The 27,128-nt window shown below is 41.0% G+C and overlaps 2 protein-coding genes across 23 annotated transcripts in view; one reads left to right on the forward strand and one right to left on the reverse strand.

The window, feature by feature from the left end:
• Positions 1–21,295, reverse strand: part of LOC110508680 (cAMP-dependent protein kinase inhibitor alpha) — a 46,846-nt gene extending 25,551 nt beyond the window's left edge. The window contains exon 1 of the mRNA XM_036965998.2: positions 21,035–21,295. Coding sequence (XP_036821893.2) covers positions 21,035–21,091 — 57 coding nt within the window. The 5' untranslated portion in view covers positions 21,092–21,295. The remainder of the gene's footprint in view (positions 1–21,034) is intronic.
• Positions 1–27,128, forward strand: part of ctnnd2b (catenin delta 2b) — a 107,463-nt gene that overhangs the window by 14,711 nt on the left and 65,624 nt on the right. For 10 of the 22 annotated variants that reach the window (XM_090225593.1, XM_090225589.1, XM_090225583.1 and 7 more), the window contains exons 2-3: positions 636–769; positions 8,809–8,921. In XM_090225593.1, the coding sequence (XP_090081719.1) occupies positions 683–769; positions 8,809–8,921 (200 nt within the window). In that variant the 5' untranslated portion in view covers positions 636–682. Of the gene's footprint in view, positions 1–635; positions 770–6,374; positions 6,734–8,808; positions 8,922–27,128 lie in introns of those variants that run through there. The other 12 variants (XM_090225594.1, XM_090225600.1, XM_090225588.1 and 9 more) reach the window with 2 other exon arrangements.

Genomic DNA, 27,128 nt, shown 5'->3' on the forward strand with positions numbered 1-27,128 from the left:
CTGCTTCCAGGCTGCGGTCGACTTTCCCTTACCTTCAACACGACTGACTGGGTGATCTAGTGACTGCCACGCACAGAGACAGGGATGGGAAGGATCAATTTTGACAAGCTTTCATCAGCTTTTAGAAGCTGTCATCTGTGTTGTTGTCATGGCCATTATTTGCTCTCTCACTACATTAGGATTACCTGGAGATTTAGGTCCCTTCTCCTTAAGTGACGGTAGAGTCATTGTTACACACATACACACGCACACTCGAGTCATTAGTACATGCTCTCATCCAGATGATTACTTGGCGGATTCTGATATATGACTGATGTAGTTTACTAGTGTTAGCTATATCCACAATCTTATTAAATCAGATTAGTATATTTGAATCCAGATTGTCTACCTTGCAAACGACCCTTGAATACAGAAAGTTCTCATTATACTAGGGTTAGAAATTGAGAGGCATAAGCGAAACTATAGTGTACAGAAATGGATTTTGTTGTGACAAACCAACAAGAGAAATGTCAATGGATTCAAACAGTTTCATGAAAGTTAAGTGATGGATATCATAACTGAACCATTTCTGCATTCTCTCCCATAGTGGATGATGTCGCCCTTCTAATGCTGACTGTTAATCCTTTCCCTTTCAGAAGTTATGCCAGTTCCCGACGCAACCTCTGACTCTTAGAACTTCACCATGCTGAGCCCAGTACTAAACGCCTCCAATGGAGACGGCGCCGAGACAGAGACCACGTCGGCCATACTGGCCTCTGTCAAGGAACAGGTAAGGCCTTCCATGTTAATTCTGTGTGTACCGTACATGGGAGACTTTCAGAGCGAGACCAAGGCCCTCCATGCAAAACATATCATGTGATCAGCGTTTTTGCTCTTGCTTGATCTTAGGCATCAGGGGATTGAAAGTTATACATTGTGAAAACTTGAATGAAATTTGAATGCGCAATTTTGTGGGACTGTATCAAAAGGGGACAAATGAAGAATGTGTGGGGGGAAAAAATGGTTTTCAAGTTAAATGTCCCTTTAACTGATGGCAACCTAACATGAAGTATGTTATTGGTTCAGCTATATTGCCATAGCCACCAGCTTCTTTATTACATTTCTCATCATAAGATCCTATTCAGTGCCTGAAATCCACCCTATTTGATGTTGAAGTAAATGTGTCAGTGTTCTGCAGGGGTGCAGTGAGGTATAGAGACATAAGTAATTGGTTCCATTTGTATTCTGTGTGTGTCTGGTGCAGAGGACAGACTAACATTCACACTGATTAGCAGGTGACACTATAAGGAGACTCTATAGACTTTGGGTAGGCTCGTTTAATCTTATGCCTTTCATTTGAAATGTCGCTATCGCTCACAATAATATATCTGTATAATATAGTAACTAAGTCATTGTTATTGAGTAGAATGTGCAAAACTAGGTTCAGTTTTATAAGAGATAATGCTCTATAGAATATAATTGGCTTGCAGTTACATTATGGAAGCATGCTACTGATATTCCTCACCAGCAGTAGGATATAGCCTATTAGCTCACAGCAGGCAGCCATTTTGGAGTAGAACCAAGAGCATGTGTGTAGATGGGAATGAGCCAATCCCCTGCATCATGACAGTGGTTACACTGACACTCCTCTTTCTTTTAAGCAAGAGAGAAAAGGACAAGCTGTGGAATGGTAAAGTGGGCCACTGCCACACATCACACAGACCCATGGGGCTGCTCTGGGACATACTAATGGCCCTATCAGGAGGTTAAAAAATAAAAGCCTAAAGGCCTGCATACAGAGAGGCACGAGTGTGTGTGTCCCTGTGTGTGCAGACCTCCACAAGCTTGCGTTTATTTAAGCCGGTGCACCTCAGTCACAGCTCTTTGTTTATTTTTCTGTTGACAGCATTAGGATGGTTGTGTGAATACAAATAAAAAGGCAGACATTTTCATTGTTGATGCTATTCAATGGTGGAAACAATTAGGATTTGTCTACTTCCTGTGCATTGTGGAGCAGTGAGAGCAGTGAGAGAAGGGAGGTCAAGCGTGAACAACCACTGGTTAAACATTATGACTGGGTTCAAGACTAGGAAAAGCTCTACGATTAGGAATACATTCATTTCCACGTTTAATGTTTGGTTAAGATGTCGTCACTCTGACGACAACCTCGTAACTCCAATTTTGCAAATGTTTCTTCTTTTTTTACATTTATTGAAAGCAGAAACTCCCCTCAATGTACTCTGAACATTTCAATATCACACTTTTTATACATCACAGAACACTGAAATATACAAAACCATTTGACATAGAAACACCAAGGCCCCCCAACATGTTTTATTAATTATGAAAATGATGAAAATGTTAATAACATTCCACCCAAGAGGCCAATAGAGGACGATTTGGTCATTTGACTGCAGGAAAATGTGCATTTTCTTCCCCAATTCCTGAAAAGTTTCTGTTTTGGAGATGAGGTTGTCATCAGACAGCGACGATATGTTTGTTTATCTTACAATATACTGTACCTCCAATTGTGTAATAGTGAAAGGCAGTGTTAAACTATTGACCATAATACGTTATTATGACCCCACCACTAGATGGCAAACAGCATCAGTCAGCAAAAGGTTTAACGTGTGAAGTGTGATGATACATGCTGTGTATTTAGCCCTACAATGGATTTACCAGTACAGGTACCACTACATTTTTCAGTAATAGGGTCAGTTGGCTTTTGAAAACAGTAAGGAGGCTTGGGGAGTGTGTTGGGGTTTAGGACATTGGGTTGACTTTACTTTTTTTGGAGGGGTGGCCTGACTTTAACCTGTAGCCTGGGGATGGTTCTAGTACTGTATGGTGTGACATTGTTTTTTGGTCCCCAATGATATTTAGATTAACGTTCCACCATGCTTGCTTATGATTGGGCCTCATTTGGATCTGCTAGTGACCATGGTTTGAAGTAGTGATGTACAAGCCAACGTGTGATGCCTCATTTTGTCCTCTCACAATGGTCAGCAGCAGGCCACAGGGACAGCAAATGAAACCAGCCAAAGCCATTAGATGTATAGTAGCCTATACGTGAGGGCAAGACGAGAATGCAAATCGGTGTCATCTTATTCAGAGTGCTGGCATATCAAACATCTGGCAATCATTTGTACAGCAGTATGAGGAATGCATTTAGCTAGAATATTCAGACGTTATTTGAATTGGGGAAAGAGAGAGAATGCTAATCTGCTCTCTTAATCGTGGTCACCTCTTAAGACTTAATGGATGTTTAAACAAATGCAGTGAAGTCATTTCAGCAGCCTTTGGTCATGAAATAATGAATGGAAATGATTAAGTCTTGTGAAACAGTCACTCTAATTTGTAACATTCTAGAATGTGGGCTGCTTTGGGCTTAGCGGAAAGGAGACTATTATAATGAATAGGACGTTCTCAAATAAAGTTATAGAGACTGAATTGCCATCAACTAGGCCACAGCTTATAAATAAAAGCAGTTATAATAACCCAATTTGACTTTGAGATGTTGCATTCAGGGTATTACAGTACTGCTCTTTTAACATATACCAGTCATCTTGAACCAAAGGTTCAATATGGAGACTCATGACTTGGCTGTGAGTGAATGTTGAGCTCAGATAGTAAAGATCTATATGAGGTTCATGGATGACTGGGTTGTTATTGTTAGTGGGCTGACATATGGCTAGCTAATCAGTCATGCAGGGACTTAACTCAACCAATTGTATGTCAGATACTGCGTGTACAGGGTTTATCATTTCATAGTACTGTATTATAAGAAGGGATTTTAAAACGGATCAAAAATGTATTCAGTTTGAGTGTTTTGGGGAATAAGACAGGGATATGGAGTGCTCACATATTTCCATTTCCTGTGTTTCAGACTGCAAAGTGTTTAAGACAGTATTTTTTTGTCAGTTGACTCGAGGGGGATGAACGGTGAAAATTGAACTTGTGTGAATGTCTTGGCTCTGCACCTGGCTTGAATGAGTAAGTCAGACAACCATGACAGAGGTAGAAGGGCAGTTTGAGTGGCGTGGAGGCGTACAGTTGCTCTAGCAAATCAGAATGAAGCATTAGACAGATCTGAAATATGAAAGCCAGCACTGCATTACTCAGCTGAGGAGTGGGTATACAGCAGTAGTGAAATGTTGTCTCAACAGGAGTATTTAAGCCAAGGATTTTAAAGCCTATAGGTTCCTAGTTCATAATTCCTGCTTCAATAATTATCCTTTAATAGGGTACCTTATTTCACTATATTTCATGTTTTGAGTTAGTTAAATATTGTTTGGTAGGACACCCTAGCTTCATACAAGTGTGGTATAGTTTGTGTAGGCCTACAGTAAGTGTTTTGAATATTTTATTTTTTTATTTTTATTTTACCAGGCAAGTCAGTTAAGAACAAATTCTTATTTTCAATGACGGCCTGGGAACAGTGTTCAGGGGCAGAACGACAGACCTTGTCAGCTCGGGGGTTTGAACTCACAACCTTCCGGTTACTAGTCCAACGCTCTAACCACTAGGCTACCCTGCCGCCCCAAATAGATGAACTTCCAGAATCTTCTCCAGACAACCAATCCTGCACTCGGCTTATTCTGTTACAGGGTGTTCCTTGGTCTTGTACTCCTTAAGTTAACCTCTGGCTTTTTAGAAATGGGATTAAAAAAAAACAAAATAACTTGAGGCATACCCAGGATGACATTTTGTAATCAAATTGTCTCCTCTGAAAAAGTTAAAATGTCAGTCTTGGTACCACAGGGCACAATTAGGCAATTATACTTGAGGACCACAGTTTCCTGAAGCTGCAAAATTCCCATCTTCTGTCCCCTAGTCATTTATTCTACCAACTAATAGGTTTAATGGTGTTTTCAGGGGTGTACTGTTTGCAAGCTATTGGGCATACATCTCCCTCTCCTTCTCCCTCTTGTCCTTGGTAATGGGCTGGAAGTATACTTGATTTTCTTGTAATGCAATTATCAGGCAAGGTTTTAATTGAACAGTCTGCCCATTTAAATTAGTTAATTATAGTATTTAGAGGGTATTTCTTCAGTTCTACCACACACACACACACACACACATTTGAAAATCTGAGTATTCTACACTGTTCCACAGTATGTAACTAAGAATTTGTTCTTAACTGACTTGCCTAGTTAAATTAAGGTTAAATTTAAAATAACAATTATACGGAAATGTCCTGCTAACCAATTTAGCCATGTCTTAAAGTTCCAGAATACTTTCTATTTCAGTATCTGATTAAAGGGATAGTCCAAATTACAAAATTATATTGGTTTCCTTACCCTGTAAGCAGACTATGGACAAGGTATGACAGCAATCCATGCTTCGGTTTAGTTTCCCTGTCACTGTTTCCAAATGCTAATGTTTTAAGATTTGTGGGACAAATCCCATTCGTCATGGGACCGATATCATAATGTTTCGCGCATCAGGTTCAAATAATCTATAAGTGACTTTGTTGAGCTTCACAATCAATTTTAGATACTTTCGGATGATTTGGACATGATGCGGAAAAATGCTAATATCGGTCCCATGACTTGAATGGGATTTCTGCCACAAATGCTAAAATATTAGCAATTGGATACAGTGACAGGGAAGCTAAACCAAAGCATGGATTTCTGTAATACCTTGTCCATAGACTGCTTACAGGGTAAGGTAATCAATATGTAATTTTGTCATTTGGGTGAACTATCCCTTTAAGTGTGGCTATTCAAATTTTGAACATGGTTTAGAATTGGTATACTGACCCAATGACTATTTACATAAAGAAATTAGTTTAGGAGGAGATAACAAAGCTTCTCATATGCAAACCTAAGTTATTCACTCTATTCTCTCTCAACTGCCTTGAGCTCTATCAGTTTTCATTTGAACAAAAGTACTTTCATTCAATACTTTTCTCAATCATATACCCAAATGTATTTTTCATACAGATTAGAAATAAACAGTGTTTAAAGTGGTGAGTAACAGGAAGCAAATTGTGACTGTCATCCCAAGCCTCTGTGGCCCTCTCTTCTCTCCCATGGCAGATCCTTGTGTGTCTTTTTTACCAAGCTATATTTAAACCGTGGCTGGCTCTGACATGTATTGTGTACTACCTTCTAAGCAAGGCAGCCCAGCCCAAAGAGTGGCACTGAGGCAGAACAGTCACTGTCTCTCCCTGGAGAGCACAACTCAGAGCTATGGTCAGAAGAGAGGAGAACAGGAAATGAGGGACAGAGGAAAGGAAAGAGAGGAGGCATTTTTGCTGCCTCAACCCCACAACACTTCCATATACATTCACAATCCTGCGAGTCTTTGGAGCTTTCCAATTAGCACCCCACTCTGTCCCCCCTCCCTCCCCATCCCTCCGTTCACCCTGCACCTCCCCACCTCCGCCCGCTACCCTCTCTCTGCTTTTTCAACGGGGGGCACAGATGGTGTTGAGGAGAGGAGCAGTCAAAAGAGTGATTGGAGAGCAGCAGGATTTGGCAGGCAGACTGGTGGGAGGGTCCTTTTGTGATGCAATGTTGCATAAATAATGCCAAAGAGGTTCTAAATTCTCTGTTGCCATGGAGACCTTTGTGCCTGGCTGAACTCCTATTCTTCACTGCTTGGAGGCAGTCACTACTGGGCTTGCCATTTTCTCTAATGGAGTTTTCTCAATAAGGACAGAAGAACTTCTAGACATGTTGAGGATGGAGAAAAAAAGTGGGATATTATGTGTGGTTGGTGTTTTCTCTGAAGTATGGTCCATGTGAAGGTATGGCTTTGTGAACTTAAATTCCAATAGTCTTTTGGCAGTAACAGGTGTTTGGTTGTTATGCTACATTTGGAGGGAATAGTAAGGTCAGTGATTTTGTTGTTTGGAAATCTGATGGATTTCTGTCATTTTGCTACCAGATATAACTAAAAAAAGGACTTAAACTTTGCTGGCTCATTTAAACTTTTTGTTACTTCTATCCAAATATATAGCCTACTGCATCTTATCAGCACAAATTTAGTTGTTTATAAAGTTAAGATAACTAGGCCAGACAATAGCAACAGTTTACAGTTGCTTGCATGTACACAGTTATGTAAATTAAACTATTATACCAAGAGAAGTACATTGAAATGCACATCTACTGACACTTGTAGCTCTTTGATGCTATAGCTCAGTCGGTTTAAAAAGAGTTGGATGGATCCTTTTTCATCCAGTTCAATGGGATGTTTCTGTGGACCTTATATTCTGGTCTCTTGCCCGAAATAGCAGGTGATACATTTTGTAGCAGACTTTGAAGAAACTGCTCTAGGGAGAGTGTTTGACCTTGTGGGCACTGGACTCATTTCAGCATTGTCACAAAAAAAAAGTGGACAGTTTGTATTGACTGGAGTTGCCTGAGACTAAGGGCGTTCTCACATATGAAATTCGGTACCCTGGTTCGGTTTCCTGGAGCTTTTGTGAGAATTTGACAGAATACATTTTTGCTTTCGCAAGACCTGAAAATATCAATTTCAGGGTGCGATAAGCAAGACGCACATTCTACGTGTTGTTAGCGAGCTAGCTTGTTTGCAATGGGCAAAAAAAGTTCCACGCGACTCGCGCTGCCGTGTCACAAAAACTAGTACTCTGGTACTTGACAGTCTTGACAGTCTATGACTTGGGTGACTGGAGTCTCTGACAATTTTGGGGGGCTTTCCTCTGCCACCATGCGGTGTCAAAGGAAAAGGGTTCTACATGGCACTGAGCCTTTTTCTAAAATGTTTTATGAGATTGGGGAACACATTGGGAGGGATCTTAGATCATTCCTCCATACATAATCTTTCCAGATCCTTGATATCCTTCGTCTGAGCTTATGGACTGCCCTGTTCAATTCAAACCACAGGTTTTCAATGGGTTTCAAGTCAGGAGACTGAGATGGTCATTGCAAATGTGAACGTCTGGAGTTTGCTAAACGGCATTGACACTTGGATTGGAACCGGTGCTTTGGTCAGATGGCATGAAACGCCGGTGGTGAGTTTGGCGTCAAAATGAGAATGCATAAGCAGAAAATAACTCCATACCTTCTGTAAAATATGGTGGTGAATCTAATGTTATGGGGCTATTTTGTTTCCACTGGTCCTGTGGCCCTTGTTAAGGTCAATGGCATCACAAACTTTACCCAGTACCAGGACATTTTAGACAAAAACCTGGTTGGAGTGGATCTTACAGCAAGACAATAACCCCAAGCACATATCAAAATCCACAAAGAAATGGTTCATTGGCCACAAAATCTATATTTTGCAATGGCCATCTCAGTCTCTGGATTCGAAACTCATTGAAAACCTGTAGTTTGAATTGAATAGGGCAGTCTATAAGCGCAGACAAAGAATATCAAGGATCTGCAAAGATTTTGTATGGAGGAATGGTCTAAGATCCTCCTAATGTGTTCTCCAATCTCATAAAACATTTTAGAGAAAGGCTCAGTGCCGTTATCCTCACAAGGTAAGGTATTGAAAACACAGGTGGCAATTATTATTTTGACACCTACCTTTTAGAGAAAAAAAGTACATTACTTGTTCAACAAAATCTCTTTCTTTGAGCAATTGTATTAATATAAAATAATAATTTTTTTAACAAACAATATAGCTAATTATTTGAATTATTTATGCTATACAGTAATTTTAGCTCATCTTCCTCAAGGGTGTCAATAATTTCGGACCCCACTGTATATGATTTAGACTTATACTCACTGGATGTTTCGAAACATTTGAATTGTCAATCTTCTTAAGCATAATTGCATGAATACATACAGTAAGCTAGATCTTATGTAGCACAATACAGGTATGCTTACTGACAATCACATTTTCTTTCGACAGGAGCTGCAATTTGAACGGCTGACTCGAGAGCTGGAAGCTGAACGGCAGATTGTCGCCACCCAACTGGAGCGATGCAAGCTAGGATCTGAGACCGGCAGCATGAGTAGCATCAGGTGTGTTCAGTAGAGTGGCGCCACATGCTCTCTCTTTCCCTCCCTTCCTCTCTCTGCTTTCTTTTACTCCTCTGTGATGCCATCCTGTTTCCCCATCCTCCCCAGCCCCTCCCCTACCTGTTTTCATCAGGTGTGTTCAGTGGAGTGGTGCTACCTCCCAGACCCCCTACCTGTCTCTTTCATTAGGTGTGCTCAGTGGGATGAATAAACTATTTTGTAGCTTTTCCATCAGAGACAGACAGTCCTTGGAACAATATGGGGGTCAGTCAGCAAGGTTGCTGAAAACCTGGGTGGAGATATAGAATTAACAGCCAGGTTTTGTGGTTTTAGTGCGGTTCACGTTGGAGAAAAGATAACACGTTCATGTTCTTTTACCCCTACATCCCCCAATATCACATCTTTCCAATCTCAAAACAGAACAGACACATTAAGAAACACGCCTGGCTGTCTGGCACATAATAGCAATAATAGCCTAGTATGGCATCAAGGGGCCAACACAACAGAATATTCTGTGTCTCTTTTGTATACATACTTTAACCCAGAAGGGATTTCATCCACAAACTAATTAGTCATCCTTTTATTGTAATTCTCAATTCAATTTACGACAAACAATGAGCTAGAAGCTCGTTCTGATTTTCAATTAACCATTTGACCTCTTAAGCACTAAACTCTGTCTCTCTCGCCGTGGAATCCTTTTGAATAGAATCTGCAGAGGAAAATGTTGTGTGGGATTTATGAAAGTCTGTCTAATCAGACAACCAATGGAATGCTCTAACTTGATTGCATGTTCAGTAATAATCGTGTTGTGTGTGTGTGTATTGTGCAACATTTTTCTGGTGGAGACTCATCTTTGTGGGGTCACTATGAACCATTTAGGCTGATTATACCAAAGTATTCCCAATCAAAAACGATTAAACTGCTCCGGTTTATGGTAAAACTCTGTCATAACATTAAATGGACCACTTCTTAGCAAACATGTTGATTCACCATTGTAGTAACCCAGCATTTCCATAACAACACTTATCCCCAAACTAGTAATAGTGACGTCAGTGTGTTCTGGGGTTGAAAGACCTTAAGAGTTGCTAATGACTCGCCTACTCCCCCCTTAATACGTCAGGTCAAATGTCTGGGGTGGCATATGTTACCTTATCCGTTAACTCAAACTAAGAGGATCATCCACCTGCAGAGCAAAAGAAACAGATTCTCATCCACAGTATTATTACACCAAACTTCTTGCTGTTGCTGGATCTGAAGACTTCTCAGTGAGATTCACAGGACTCACATTGTTAGTTGACCAACTTGGGTTGAGTAAGGCACATGACATTGTATTCTGTCAAAACAGGACCCTAATTTGTCCCAATAGTGTCTCAATGTGTGGTTAGTGTCCATTTACTGAGGAGCCAGTGTGTTTGCGTCTTTGTTTGCGTGTGCAGTGGGCCTATTTCCTTATTTCCCATGATGCTTGGTCCAGACACATCACTTTTATCACTGTTTTCCATCCGCAGTCAATCCATTATAGGCTAGCTCCTACCCACAGATAATCTTTAATCAAGACTTCCAAAAACATCAGATTCCTTAACCCCTAGTTTCCCAGTCAGGCATTGATTACAGTTGACTGAAATATTGGTTGATTGACTGACCTTGAAACAAGACCCATTTGAAAGGGGGAAGTTTTTAAAGGGCCCGTGTCAAGATTCCATCATGACAGCTCATCCTCCTCTCAGACTTTTAAAGGGAACATTACATAATTAGGTTGCTGTTAAACATTCTGATTGGTTTCATCCATCCAAGTAAAAGTCCCAATACGACATATCACTTCATATTTTGGGAGAAATGTAGATATTTTATATTTGACCGAAGTCAAGAGAAGAACTAGAATAGCACCGGAGGGGATGGCTGACTGCAAACCAATTGTGCTATTTTGTTTTTTCGCATTGTTTGTAACTTAGTTTGTACACAATGTTTCTGCTACCGTCTCTTATGACCGTAAAGAGCTTCTGGATATCAGAACAGCAATTTACCACCTCATACTGGACAAAGATTTTTTCTTAATGAGTCTGACGCCAAGGATATACTGTTACTCCCGGCCAGGCCCAAATCCCCATGATTCGCATGAAGAAAAGACGGAGATACAGGGGGCGCAGATCCAAGTGCCTTCTGAGAATTCGTCAGCGTGTGGGTAACCCGCCTCTACCATCCGTTCCATTGGCCAACGTGCAATCACTGGAGAATAAACTGGATGAGCTCAGTTCGAGACTATCCTACCAACAGGACATTAAAAACTGTAATATCGTATGTTTCACAGATTCGTGGCTGAACGATGACACAGCTACTATACAGTTGGCTAGGTATTCCGTGCATCGGCAAGACAGAACAGCTACCTCTGGTAAGACGAGGGGTGGTGATGTGTATCTACTTATCAATAACAGCTGGTGCATGATGTCTAATGTTATGAAAGTCTCGAGGTATTACCCCCCCGTGAGTTAGAGTAGCTGTAGACCACACCGTCTACAAGAAAGCTTTTATCTGTATTTTTTGTAGCTGTCTATTTACCACCACAAACCGATACTGGCACTAAGATCGCACTCAATGAGCTGTATAAGGCCATTATCAAACAAGAACTTGCTCATCCAGAAGTGGTGCTCCTAGTGGCCGGGGACTTTAATGCATAACTAGAGGGAAGAAAAAATAAATTTTTAAAAATAATTAAAAAATTAAACTCTTGACCACCTTTATTTACTCCACACACAGAGAGGCGTTCAAAGCTCTCCCTCGCCCTGCATTAGGCAAATCTGATCATAATTATGTCCTCCTGATTCCAGCTTACAAGCAAAAAACGAAAGTAGGAAGTACCATGATGTGCTTTGAAAGGCTGGTCATGGCTCACATCAACACCATCATCCTGGAAATCCTAGACCCATTCCAATTTGCACACCGCCCCAACAGATCCACAGATGACTCAATTGCAATTGCACTCCACACTGCCCTTTCCCACCTGGACAAAAGGAACACATATGTGAGAATACTGTTCATTGACTACAGCTCAATGTTCAACACCATAATGCCCACAAAGCTCATCACCCTGGGAATAAACACCTCCCTCTGCAAATGGATCCTGGACGGGTAAGGGTAGGCAACAACACATCTGCCACGCTGATTCTCAACACGAGGGCCCCTCAGTGGTGTGTGCTTAGTCCCCTCCTGTACGCCATGTTCACCCACAACCATCATATTTCAGTTTTCTATTTTAAAAACATTTGCAAATGTTTCTGAAAACCAGTTTTTGCTTTGTAATTATGGGCTATTGTGTGCAGATTGAGGGTGGGGAGGGGGGGACTATTTAGTAAATTTTAGAATAAGACTAACGTAACAAAATGTGGAAAAAATAAAGGGGTCTGAATACTTTTCGAATGCACTGTATCTAACCACTAGCAGTCTTGAAACACATCACTTATTAGCAGTACAGCATTTCTTGTATTGTTAAACAAAATCACGATAAACCTTTACCATTGTAGTAGACATTGAACATCTATAACCAAACAAGCTAAAACTGTGTTGTTGGCCAATGGTAGCCATAGCTAGCCACATGCTAACCTGAGTGCTAACGTTACTAGCAGCAGTAACAGTAAATCCAGGTATGGTTAACAAACATTGGCTACCATGATATCCTGCAAGTTATTGGCCAATAAAGATCAGGCAGTTAAGCAAAAACATACTTTGAAATAAACAATGACATTAATCCGATTGGGATTTGACCATTAATTTCTGCAAATGTGCATGGTTGCAGGAGTTTTTTTCTAGCTTGCTTGCTTATTTCACCCCCAAACACCATGCTTGATCCGAGTTGGCCGGTTTGTTTTGCATGGCCCGGGGAACTTAGATAGTTGGCTATCATCTACTAGCAAAACAACATGACAAAACACTTTGGGCACTTTACTACCTACTTACCCGATTCACCTCCATCACCAGCAGAATGTTGCTTTATTCACGTCAAAGCCGCAATATATTGGTATGATTTTTTGATTAATGTAATTCAAATTGCAAAAATAGAAGTTCATATTTTATAAACTTTTGCATACTGTTTAGATGAAATATAATCAATCTAAGTTGTTAGAGTTGTGGAATATATATTGTGCAACCTTTCTTTTAAGACAGTTTGTTTTCAAGTCTTTGAAATGGATAGTTGAGGGCAGAAAGGTTTGATGTGAAAGGCATAGGATGGAAATGTATTTTCTTGCTTACTCAGTGTTGTATGAAGCTTGAAGGACATTCCCTGCTCCTCCTCCGCCGCTATCTGAACCTGAGTGTGGTGCCCCTGGGGTAACTGAATGTCACAGTGAAGGTCGGGGTGGGGGTGATGATTAGGCCAATAATGGAGGAGCCGTTCTCTCCTCTGACAGACAGGAGATCTCATCCCACTGATCAGTTACTCATAGAAGACTACACCACACCAGACCAGACGGGTTAGCAAATAGAGAATCCAATATTGGATTCTACTGGTCAATATCTATGTCTTCTGTTTTACAGGACCTGAGGTGGTGTCTGTGAGCGACCAATCATGCATGTGATCTGATGATTGGTTTCTTATTCAACATTTATGAATCCGATGTTGCACCAGTTTTTTTGTAATTGAAAAAAAATCTAAATGCCAGAGGAACTCTGTCACTGAACCTGAAAGCACAGTGAAACAATTGCCTGTGGTCATCTTCTGTATGCTTAATATATGCACACTACAGATTGCTATAGTGATGGGAGGGGACCATCGATACAGTTATTAGATCTATATTTGACTCCAAGTATTAATTAGTAAAAATATATACAGTGCATTCGGAAAGTATTCAGATCCTTTCCCTTTTTGTTATGTTACAGCCTTATTCTAAAATGGATTAAATAAATAAAAAGTCCTCAATCTACACACAATGCCCCATAATGACAAAGTGAAAACAGGTTTTTAGAAATGTATGCAAATGTATTAAAAAAACAGAAATACTTTACTTACATAAGTATTCAGACCTTTTGCTATGAGACTCGAAATTGAGCTCAAGTGCATCCTGTTTCCATTGAGCATCCTTGACATGTTTATACAACTTGATTGGAGTCCACCTGTGGTACATTCAATTGATTGGACATGATTTGGAAAGGCACACACCGGTCTATATAAGGTCCCACAGTTGATAGTGCATGTCAGAGCAAAAACCAAGCCATGAGCTCGAAGGAATTGTCTGTAGAGCTCCGAGACAGGATTGTGTCGAGGCACAGATCTGTGGAAGGGTACCAAAACATTTCTTCAGCATTGAAGTTCCCCAAGAACACAGTGGACTCAATCATTCTTAAATGGAAGAAGTTTGGAACCACCAAGACTCTTCCTAGAGCTGGCCACTCGGCCAAACTGAGTAATCGGGGGAGAAGGGAGGTGACCAAGAACCCGAGGCTCACTGGCAGTGCTCTAAGGTTTCTCTGTGGAGATTGGAGAACATTCCAGACGGACAACCATCTCTGCAGCACTCTACCAATCAGGCCTTTATGGTAGAGTGGACAGACGGAAGCCACTCCTCAGTAAAAGGCACGAGAAAGCCTGCTTGGAGTTTGCCAAAAGGCACCTAAAGGACTCTCAGACCATGAGAAATAAGATTCTCTGATCTGATGAAACCAAGATTGAACTCTTTGGACTGAATGCCAAGCGTCACGTCTGGAGGAAACCTGGCACCATCCCTACGGTGAAGCATGGTGGTGGCAGCATCGTGCTGTTGAGATTTTTCAGCGGCACGGAATGGGAGACTAGTCAGGATCGAGGGAAAGATGAACAGAGCAAAGTACAGAGAGATCCTTAATGAAAACCTGCTTCAGAGCGCTCAGGACCTCAGACTGGGGCGAATGTTCACCTTCCAACAGGACAATGACTAAGCACACAGCCAAGACAATGCAGGAGTGACTTCGGGACAAGTCTCTGAATGTCCTTGAGTAGACCAGCCAGAGCCTGGACTTAAACCCGATCAAACATCTCTGGAGAATCCTGAAAATAGTTGTACAGTGACGCTCCCCATCCAACCTGACAGAGCTTGAGAGGATCTGCAGAGAAGAAGGGGAGAAACCCCCCAAATACAGGTGTGCCAAGCTTGTAGCGTCATACACAAGAAGATTCTAGGCTGTAATCGCTTTCAAAAGGTGATTCAACAAAGTACTGAGTAAAGGGTCTGAATACTTATGTAAATGTTATATATATACAGTGCCTTGCGAAAGTATTCGGCCCCCTTGAACTTTGCGACCTTTTGCCACATTTCAGGCTTCAAACATAAAGATATAAAACTGTATTTTTTTGTGAAGAATCAACAACAAGTGGGACACAATCATGAAGTGGAACGACATTTATTGGATATTTCAAACTTTTTTAACAAATCAAAAACAGAAAAATTGGGCGTGCAAAATTATTCAGCCCCTTTACTTTCAGTGCAGCAAACTCTCTCCAGAAGTTCAGTGAGTATCTCTGAATGATCCAATGTTGACCTAAATGACTAATGATGATAAATACAATCCACCTGTGTGTAATCAAGTCTCCGTATAAATGCACCTGCACTGTGAAAGTCTCAGAGGTCCGTTAAAAGCGCAGAGAGCATCATGAAGAACAAGGAACACACCAGGCAGGTCCGAGATACTGTTGTGAAGAAATTTAAAGCCGGATTTGGATACAAAAAGATTTCCCAAGCTTTAAACATCCCAAGGAGCACTGTGCAAGCGATAATATTGAAATGGAAGGAGTATCAGACCACTGCAAATCTACCAAGACCTGGCCGTCCCTCTAAACTTTCAGCTCATACAAGGAGAAGACTGATCAGAGATGCAGCCAAGAGGCCCATGATCACTCTGGATGAACTGCAGAGATCTACAGCTGAGGTGGGAGACTCTGTCCATAGGACAACAATCAGTCGTATATTGCACAAATCTGGCCTTTATGGAAGAGTGGCAAGAAGAAAGCCATTTCTTAAAAGATATCCATAAAAAGTGTTGTTTAAAGTTTGCCACAAGCCACCTGGGAGACACACCAAACATGTGGAAGAAGGTGCTCTGGTCAGATGAAACCAAAATTGAACTTTTTGGCAACAATGCAAAACGTTATGTTTGGCGTAAAAGCAACACAGCTGAACACACCATCCCCACTGTCAAACATGGTGGTGGCAGCATCATGGTTTGGGCCTGCTTTTCTTCAGCAGGGACAGGGAAGATGGTTAAAATTGATGGGAAGATGGATGGAGCCAAATACAGGACCATTCTGGAAGAAAACCTGATGGAGTCTGCAAAAGACCCGAGACTGGGACGGAGATTTGTCTTCCAACAAGACAATGATCCAAAACATAAAGCAAAATCTACAATGGAATGGTTCAAAAATAAACATATCCAGGTGTTAGAATGGCCAAGTCAAAGTCCAGACCTGAATCCAATCGAGAATCTGTGGAAAGAACTGAAAACTGCTGTTCACAAATGCTCTCCATCCAACCTCACTGAGCTCGAGCTGTTTTGCAAGGAGGAATGGGAAAAAATGTCAGTCTCTCGATGTGCAAAACTGATAGAGACATACCCCAAGCGACTTACAGCTGTAATCGCAGCAAAAGGTGGCGCTACAAAGTATTAACTTAAGGGGGCTGAATAATTTTGCACGCCCAATTTTTCAGTTTTTGATTTGTTAAAAAAGTTTGAAATATCCAATAAATGTTGTTCCACTTCATGATTGTGTCCCACTTGTTGTTGATTCTTCACAAAAAAATACAGTTTTATATCTTTAAGCCTGAAATGTGGCAAAAGGTCGCAAAGTTCAAGGGGGCCGAATACTTTCACAAGGCACTGTGTGTATATATATATATATATTTTTTAAAAATTATATTCTAAAAACCTGCTTTTGCTTTGTCATTATGGGGTATTGTGTATAGATTGATGAGGGGAATTTTAAAAAAAATACATTTTAGAATAAGGCTGTAACGTGACAAAATGTGGAAAAAGTAAACCGGTCTGAATGCACTGTATGTATGTATATATATATATATATATATATATATATATATATACACACATATACACACATATGTATATATATACTGTAGGTAGCGTTAGCTAGCACTTATCGGCTATACCTGAGCCAAACCTCCGGTCTTTTTAATCCTATAGCTTGTTCTCCATCTTCTTTTTAAATAGTGAGCCAACATGTTTTCAGCACTTTTCACCTTGACTGATGAAAAACTTGTTTTCTCATGCTCTCCTCTCTGCAGCTGACATTTAAAAAATTTAAATTTGTTTACCTTTATTTAACTAGGCAAGTCAATTAAGAACAAATTCTTATTTTCAATGACAGCCTAGGAACAGTGGGTTAACTGCCTTGTTCAGGGGCAGAACGACAGATTTGTACCTTGTCAGCTCGGGGATTCGATCTTGCAACCTTTCGGTTACTAGTCTAATGCTCTAACCAATGCCCCAATAGTGAGCAATATCCTTGGAACATCAAATCGCAATACATATCGTTTCGGCACCTAAGTATCGTGATAATATTGAGGTACCAGTCCTAGAGTGCTAAATTTAATCATGTGTCCTACATATTTTGCATCGCATCCACTTCAATGAGTAAAATAGACAATTCCTGAGATACTTTTTGAAAAACAGCTCTGCCATTCTATCACACACACACCTATTTTCCCCCGTAATTTGCCTCAGCATAAATTAGACATGGTTAGACTGTTCCCTGGGGCTAAGTCTGGTCTAGTTTATTGCCGTGGCTGTGTTTGTTCTGATCTTCAGATCTTCAAGTAGTCATTGTTTTGGCAGTCTGAATCCTTGTTGATAGGGCTGCAGCCTGCTTATCTAATAGTCTAACAGGGGCTCCTGTAGGCAGAGCCCAGGTGGTTCTGTGCTCCATTCAGGCCAGAGCGAGCCACTTCCCAGGGCGTGGGTTTGTCTACCTCCTAAACGCTGTTTGTTGGGCACAGCGAGGGCGTATTAAGCGGAAGCTGCCAGCTTAGTCTCTCCTAGTCTCCTGTGGCTTTAGCAAATACTGTAGTATGAAATGCAAATGGCACCATATTCACTTTATAGTGCACTACTTTGGACCAGAGGCCTATGGTAGTGCACTATAGGGAATAGGGTGCCATTTGAGACTATACCACTGAGGAAAGGGTGAGAGACATTATGGTGCATGTGTGGTATTGTGCTCTTTGTTGCTTTCAATGTCATCATGGTGGAATTTCGATAACTGACACGGTTTGATAGACATTTTTTTTTTTAAACTGGGATTGAGATCATGAAATGCAGCATGTTTGACAGCAGTTTCAGAATCGACATAACAGTAAGAAAAGGCAAGTTATATTGCCACAATATATCTATTGTTCTGCATCAGATTGCAGATTGATTGTGCACTTGGTATATTGGTATATTCAAAATCCTGTATGAAATACTGGGTATTGTCTTACATTTAAAAGTAAAAATATGTAAGGACATTTGAAGGTCCCCCCTCCTGTTAAATAGCATCAAATGAAATTGCATTATGTGTCTTCTAAATGCCATGCTCACAATGTACTGGCATCTTTCTGCTCTGATGAAACATTGCTCGATTTTATTAAAGGGCATCCAAAAGGCAATGGCTTTGAATTGTGAATACAGTTCAGGTGAATGGACTGTATTATATTTTCATTCAAACATGAAGAAAAAACAAGTTCACATGACATTACATCAAAGGACTGCACTGTGTCAACAATCACACTGTGATAAATTTCACTTCATATCCTCATATTTCCACATTACATTATAAGGGAATAGTCTCGACAATGGATGCTACTACTACCTCAATATCTCTCTTTCTGTCACTTTCTCTCTCTCAAACTTCCCTACTCTCTCTCCATCCATTGACTCTGTTTATTTTCCTAACAAAGCCGTCACCTGCATTCTAAATGACAGCATCCGGTACCATCCGTAAGGTCTTCCTTATTGATCTAAACAAGTGACAAGGTTAAAGACTTCTTGCACTTGAAGGCAATGGAATGGACGCCTGGTGTAATAAGCCTTTTAAACCTCCCTTCTTTCTCCCCCTCTTCCCTCCCCTGTCTGCTGTGTACCCTGGAGTGCCTCAGACAGACCCTGTCTGATTGTAAAGAATATTAAGCTTATTAAGGGTGTCTGGGCAAATGAATGACTCATACTAACTGCCTTCCCTGTACAGTATAGGAAGACAGGGCACAATGATTCGCCGGCCAATCCGTTGTGCCTAAGCAGTGATAAAAGCTTCCAAGCTGATGGTCAAGGCTCTGGCTTAATAAATCTGTCTTAACTCTGTAGACTTGAGCCTGGCCTTACCGACTGAAATACTCTAGATCCAGCTTCCAGCAGAACATTACACTTAACCCTGAGACTAGAACAGTCAGTTTGACAGGCCAGCTGGATCTGACAAACATAAGACAGAAAGAGAAGGTGTTGGATTTGGTGATTGTTTTTCCCATATGAACTTACAATTCCACATGAAAGGGAGATTATCACGTGAAAGTTATTAATAATGTAAAACCTCACATTTCACATGTGAAACTGTAATTCACGAGGTGATTTAAAAAAAAAAATATCCTCACATGTGGAAAGATGGTGTTTACATGTGAACTCTAAATGTAATACATGTGAAAATATGGTTACACGTGAAATTTAAATTCATGTGAAAACAGCTATTTCACATTTGAAACTGCAAATTTGATATGTTTTTTTGTTGTTGTTTGGGTGCACTGAATTAGAATGGAAAGTGTGGTCGAGACACTGCCATCTTGGATCTGATTCTCTCACTGAGCCATCCTAAATATATCTCTGGATATCTGCCACTCAATAATATAGCCTGGCCTGCGCTCATCACAACTGATAACGAATATGGCAGAGATCTCTTAATGAAGTAAAGAGCTCCAGTTCAAAACCATTTCACAGCTTAGCCTCCATCTGTGTGTCTGCCAGAGACTGTTCCTCTCTGCCCGGGTACCAGTGGTCTGTCTCTATCACACCCAGAGCCAGCCAAGTGGAAGGGTGGTGACTCAGTAGGATGAGCCTGCAGCAGAGCTAATCTCATGGTGAGAACCAACATGGCTCCTCTCGTCTGATTCAGTCTCATTTCTTTTTGGACCATTATAACAAAGTGGGTCCAATTTGGCAGGATATGAATTCAATTTCCCCAATTTAAAAGGTTCACCAGAGACAATTTGGTCAGACCTCCTAGTATTTGTCATACAGGGCCTCTAATCAGCATAATCATTGAGAATTATAAATGGCAGTGCCTGGTGTATGTAATATAGACACATAGGCAGAGTTCTCAGGTCTCAAAACTAATTGGCCAGAGGGACCTGGGCGTGCTGACAGTTACAGTAGGTGTCTTCAGTGCTAACATTCGGATAATAGAAACCTCCTCAACCTGACAGTGAAATCAAACAGCAGGAACCCAGATAGGTCCCTAACAAAGGGAAATGTGACTTATTCAAACTAATTAAGGAAGACCAATTGCAGAAATCCAATTTTAGTGGAGTGTGGAGAAGAAAGAAAATAGTCAAACTTCCACAGAGGAAGCTTAGGTTTTGCACACCAATATGCTATATCCAAAAACGTCTAATGCCTAAGATAGACCTGCGTGTTTTTGAGCCATGGCCGAGGTTACTGAAGCATCTAGGTTGTTACCATCAACATGGTAAATCCTGGACTATGAGCTTCATAAAACCTATTATAGACCCAGTCGGTATTAGATAGAACGTCACGACCCTGTGGGGAAAACAACCTGTGGTTACCTAGGTTACCCCATTGGCTCACAGCAAAATGTGACCTTTTTTCAAACACAATTTTCTTGTTGTCTGCTTGTTTTAGTGAATTACAAAACAACGACATTTAAGAAAAGTACAACATGTCTAAAGATTAGTTTTCAACATTGCCTGCTCCCTAGCGTTCTCACTACTTAGAAACAATTGTAGGGCTTACCTCATGCCCCTTTTCATGACGATGCTAGCAGCCACTTGAGTGCTAGCTAGTTACCGACCAGAACATTAAGCTAGCCAAGACCAAAAACACAAAGAAACAGACCGTACAGCTAAGTAGTGAGTGGAGTTACAAACGGAATGTCTTACCTGTGATGAAATGTTTCCCACACACGTAGCTACGTGTAGCCTACTTGGACACTGCATCCCCACATTTCCCACACCGAATAGCCTGAAGCCACAGGGCTTTTCTCCCAGGCCCGTGGGAGATTTGAGAACCGTAGGACGGATTTCTGATCTGGCTACATGTACATTGAACAACACAGCAGCTTTTCGACATGTTTAGTTATTTCTGTATGATTAAAAAATATATATGAAGACGTTCCATTTGGGATCAATATGGGAAAGAATGTTTGTTTTCTCCCATTTGTGGGCGTGGTCGAGTGGAGTTCCTTCGGCAAGGAGACCCACAGCTCCGCTAAAACCATTGACAACTGCTGTTTTCAAAGGATTGTTAAATACATTGCAACCATTTAGTTGTAATATCGTCACCTTGAAGTGCAGTCAGACCTACACATTTTCGATTATTCCATGCAAAACAATTGTGCACATTTAGCTCTATCAACAGTTATGCAGCAAGTAAATGCATGCTTTTGATGATGTCATTTCAGATAGGTAGGGTAGCCTCACGATATCTCTCAATATTGGCCACCATTAATTGGATATTTGAGTGATATAAAAGTGAACTATACCTGACAAGTATGAATGGTTTAGGTTCATTTCCCATCTTTTGTGGGCTCTGCCTGTCAAGCAGGAGAAGGGCACATTTGCCGTTGTACTGTTAGCTGATAATGTTTACTTTCCAAGCAACCGGTAAAAACTTGGCTAAACATAGTGGTAGGTAGTCCTAATGTATGTTTTTCTCCAACCAATGTGGGTCTACTTAGTGAAGTTATAGCTAACATGATCACCCTTTCAACATTGTTTTTAAGAGTGTTTAATTACGATTGCTGCTGATAGACATGATATAGGCTACATTGGTTGATGGACCACTTCAAATTGTCTAGCTAGTTCATAACAGATCACGTCAATATGGCTAGTTAACAAGCAAACTTTCAAGGGATAAACTAGATGACTATATAAAAATATTGTTTGATTTTCTTGCCATCTATAGTGGTGATGACAGTAGTCTGGCTGACAACTTTACCAGGAGGAGGATTTACCGATGTCAAGCTCTTTCCAAAAACCTAATCTCTGATGAAGTAAGCTAAATCATGTTGTTTTCTTAGCTAGTCACATGCCAAATGGATAGGCTACCTTTACGTATTTGAAATGACATGATCAGTTGATGTTTACTTCTCAAGAAAACCATGCAGTTACTTGCTGTACAACTACAATGAGTTAAATGTGGAATAATCGGTAATGTGTAGTTCTGACTAACCTCAAACGGTGATTTTATTAAAACAAAATAGTTAACATTTATTTAGCAACCCCTTGAAAACGGCACGTAGTTGTCAATTGTTTTAGCGGAGTTGGGGTCTCCTTGTCCCCCCAGCTGTCAAATCGAACGTATTTTGACGTTTTATTGAAAACTACCTATATCCGAAGCCTGTGGGAAAGACTGTTTTGTTGGTTCCAGATTGTGTTGAAATACAGCATTGAGCACCTATTCGGAGAGAGTGTTTGCATCCTAAATGGCACATTGTTCCTTATATAGTGCACTACCCTGTCAAAAGTAGTGCATTACTTAGGGAATAGGGTGCTATTTGGGATGAAGTAAGCGTGTTCTATCTGCGCAGGTAACAAGTAATTAAGAGTCACCATGGCGATTCAAGGACATGCCTGGCTTCTTTCTTTCCTTCCTTCCTCACAGGAACTGCCTGGCGAACCTTCACCATAAGGAAGCTTCCCACTTCCTTGACTCAGCAGACTTCCCCCAGTTGATCTGTTTCTCCTGGGATTTAAATGAGGGAGAATTCATTTCCATCAGGGCTGTTTACCTCTTCTCACAGTCACAGACCCCAGCTTCTCACTCTAGTGTTTTTCAATCTATTATTTCAATGCACTAGTGCACACTAGGGATAAAGTCCCCATTGTGCCCAGTCCTGATAAAATATATTATCCAAGATGAGGGAAAAAAAGAAACACATTATAATTGGATTCCAAATGTGTTTATTGACCAGATAAAATTACCGGATTTCTATCCACTATCTCTGGCTTTATTCACTGTGGCTAAGCCATTCTCTGTTTCTTTCTCTTCTCTCTCTTCTCTCTCTCATCTTTCTCTCTTCTCTCTCTCTCTTCTTTCTCTCCTCTCTCTCTCTCTCTCTCTTGTAATGGATTCTGGGGGTGTCTCAGCTATTTTAGTGAATGACTGCCTTTGGGATGTACTCATTTGTACCATCTCATGGAATCCCTCTCATCATACCACTGACACCACCAGTGCAGTGCAGCGCCCACTGAGTGGATACTACACTGAGTGGGAAGGATGTAAGTGATGAGGTAAAACCATACCCCTCTCTCAAGTATCTTAAAAACCCTCTTTTAGTCTCACTCTCACTGTTGGCAACATACTCTCTGTTCAAATGAGAGGGGCGGCCAACCTGCAGAAATAGATATCCTAACAATTTAGTTAAACACAAAAGGTGTTTAGCTACTCTGCTATTTATATCTAATCACATCATGTTGAACTCCATGCCCACTGCCACCATTAGATGTTACTATGACAAAGTAGTCTCCCACTCTATCCTACAGTCTAACAAGGTCGTCAGACAGGTGCTATGCCTTTTTATAGAATAGAGTGGGGTCTACTTTCTACTAGATTTGTCATCTCTCCACTCTCCAGTCAGTGAGCAGCTCCTCTATTGCATATTAGGGCGTCCTCCTCTGGCCTCTGTGTAGGCCTGCCACTGTGAACCCTAGCAGTGTTTGGCCTGCTCAGGCCGTGATCTCTTCTGGTCTCCTCTGGTTTCTCCTTTCACATTCATCTGTAGAGAACAATGGATTGCTCCGTGCATATTCTCTACACTGTCACAGCCTCTCACACATCATAAGGGAGCAGGGGTCGGGAATGGGAATACTACTCCTTCCTCAGACCCATTTGAATGAATGATTGATCAAGATCTGCGTTGGAGGAGTGTAAGTTGCGGTATCCAAATGTCACACGAGGCACATTGAAATATTGATGCTTTCATCTGTACAGTATTTGCACAGAAAAAAATAGGAAAGCTTTGGATGAGCTCTCATGCCATGCATGATGTGAATGCAATGCATTCCTCCACATGCATGTTGTGGGAGAGAGGGTTTGTACTGGGGAAATGTTGTTCAACGTTCCTTCACTGTACTGTATATTCAATGAGGGGGTGGGAGGGAGTTATAGAGAAGGCAGGCTATTTGGAGTAGAGGAGTGCAGTAGCAGGGCTCCGTTTGCGCTTCCTTGCAAAAGAGACCTTTGTCTCAATGGTGACTCCCTGTTCAAATAAAAGTCAAATACCTGGGCCTACAGAGCAGGGATGTTGAAACAGGAGACTGTTCGACTGCCCTGCTGCCACGCTGCATAACCTCCTCCGGATTTACAAGCCGTTCGTTACAGTTCTATCTTTAACTGCTCTAACACTGAACTCAACCTTCCTCTTCCTGTCCTCAGTTTACAGTGCTTCTCTCAGCACTAACATTCCAATTCACACACACACACACACACACTTTGCTCTACACTTTGATACTATAATAATAGCTTATTTACAGTATGTATATTTTCTTAATTACCACCAACATAATTATATGAGAGAGGGTTGATATTAACGATCTCATCATGGGAATGTAACCGGGCCCTTGATTCTCTCTCAATATCCAGCACATCTCCATAAAAGTAGTGTGATTAACGGTGAGAAACTGTTAGAATATAGACAGTGACCTGCAGCTGCAGCACCAGTTAATCACACTATCAATTACGCTCTCTTTTATAGTTAATTATCCAGCCAGACTGGATTGATTGTGTAGTAGTAAATCAATATGAGAAACAGTTCTGAGCTAAAGTTCAATTAGCTATTTAAAGGTAGGCTTTAACCTGCCGTTTGCACGCAGAGCTTAGAAAGATTGTGGAATAAAGAATGTTAGATGCAACATATTGGGGATGAAAGTGGGTTGTTACAGTTTCTATTTCTGTCGAGTCATGTCTCTATAGCCTAGTAGTTTTAGAGCTTGCAGACGGGGATGTAGGCCTGCAGGTATGCCATGGTAACCAACATGAAGTTCCAACATTTGTGGGAAACACAGGAGTGAGATGGGAGGTACTGGTTATTGTCATCCATCCTTTCAGACAAGCAGAGTGTCTCTGTGAAAGGCCACTCAAGTTCCTCTCTTCCTCCCCTGCCCTGTTTCGGTGCGGTTCTGTGTGTGTGTGTATAGTTCAATAAAGTGCCGGTGATGAATGAGCACTCACGGCCGATGCAGAGCCCCTATTAACATATGGCATTTGTGTTCTCCGGCAATTCGTCACCTCAATGTAAACAGAGACAGCCTCACAATATGAATCCTCTCACACTCTGCAGAGGAGAAATCAATGGGATGATATAGCAGCTTCTACTTGGCCAAAGGGCCGGTGAATGACCATTTAGCCTGGTGATAACAGTGGCGTCTGAGCTCTGAGGCAGCAAGCGCCGGGCTGGCCATCGCTCTGATATTCTCACATTGATTAAGGGACGGAGCAGCAGAGCTCGATACCCATCTCAAGCTCCCATTTCCAGTGAATCCATAGTTATTATGATTTTTGTTTGTGTGCTCCAGATCAGAGATAATCTCCCATCGATCCCAGTGTGGTTATCTGACATAATAGTCCATATGTGAGCAGGTTGACATTTATTGGGATGGCTCTTGTTCTGGAGGCAGAACCGAGCAATTTCCACTAGATGGGCCAGTGGCAAAGTCAAAATTGTCTATCTATGCATGAAAACAAAAATGTGCTTTTTGGTCTTAATTTAAGGTTAGGATTAGGCATAAGGTTAGTAGTGTGGTTAGTGTTACGGTTAGGTTTAAAATCTGATTTTGTGGCTGTGCTAGTTAGTGACTACCCTGCAGAGCTGCCTCCTGTACATGAGTCATTGTCAGGAGAATTTTCAATCACAATGATAATAACTAACAATCAATAGCTTTGACCAATCCCTGAGGTTTGTAAGACCATGGGTTTAATAATAATTAGGCAAAGACTTAACTTATGCAAAAGGTTAGTACAGTTAATTTACGAGAACGTTCTAAAATAAAAAATGCAAACACAGTCTTTATAACACACACAAACAAGTTCAAATCTTAAGCTACGCCTTGCTCAGACAGTCTGTGTTTTTCCACTACACAGATACATTGTTTCTTTAATCTGCAACATGTTTCATAATTTTCAGCAAGCCTAAAGGTTTCTCCCCTCCACGCGTGGAGACAGAATGTTCTGTAAGGAACACAGTAGTACAACTTGTCTGTCGATAGCTCCTCTTATCATTTGTTTCACATTTGCACCCTGCTTACACACTAAAAAGGAACAAAAGGTCCTTGTTCTAATTCTGACTAAAACTACACAAATCATCAGATTATAGTTTTCTGATTCTAATAAATTTCATGCAATTATATGGTTTCAGGGTGGAATATTTTAATCATTACCTTTACGCATATTATCAGCCATCCCAATAAATGCCAACCTGCTCCATATGACGGCCCCGGTTTAGCGACTACATCAACATACTGGCCTATGTAAATGATTAAGGCTGCTGGCTGGAAGCCCAACCGGCCGCAGGGTGGCACTATTATTCCTTTTATGTTATTTGTCATCTTACGTCCTACTTTAATGTATTCAGACAGTAATACACTCGTTTCACCCACAGACCGGCTCATACATAAAACATACTAAATTCTGTCTGCAAAGGTGCCATTTTCCTCCTTAACCTCTACGGGATCGGTGTCCTCCCCCTCTTCGGGACAGTTGAGCTAACGTGTAATGTGATTATTATGACGTTGTAAGAAACAACATTTCGAGGACATAGACATGTCTTATATGGGAAGATAGTTGAAATTCTTGTTAATCTAACTGCACTGTCAAATTCTCAGGAGCTATTACAGTGGAAAAATACCATGCTATTGTTTGACGAGAATGCACAACAACAAAAAACTTTTATCATGGTAACTGGTTTGATACGTTCTCCTCTGAAGGTAAATAATGTACTTACATGCAGTAATCTTGCTCTGATTTGTCATCCTGTGG

The sequence above is a fragment of the Oncorhynchus mykiss genome, chromosome 28, assembly GCF_057628025.1.
Source record: "Oncorhynchus mykiss isolate SJ-2025 chromosome 28, ASM5762802v1, whole genome shotgun sequence".
Lineage (NCBI taxonomy): Eukaryota > Metazoa > Chordata > Actinopteri > Salmoniformes > Salmonidae > Oncorhynchus > Oncorhynchus mykiss.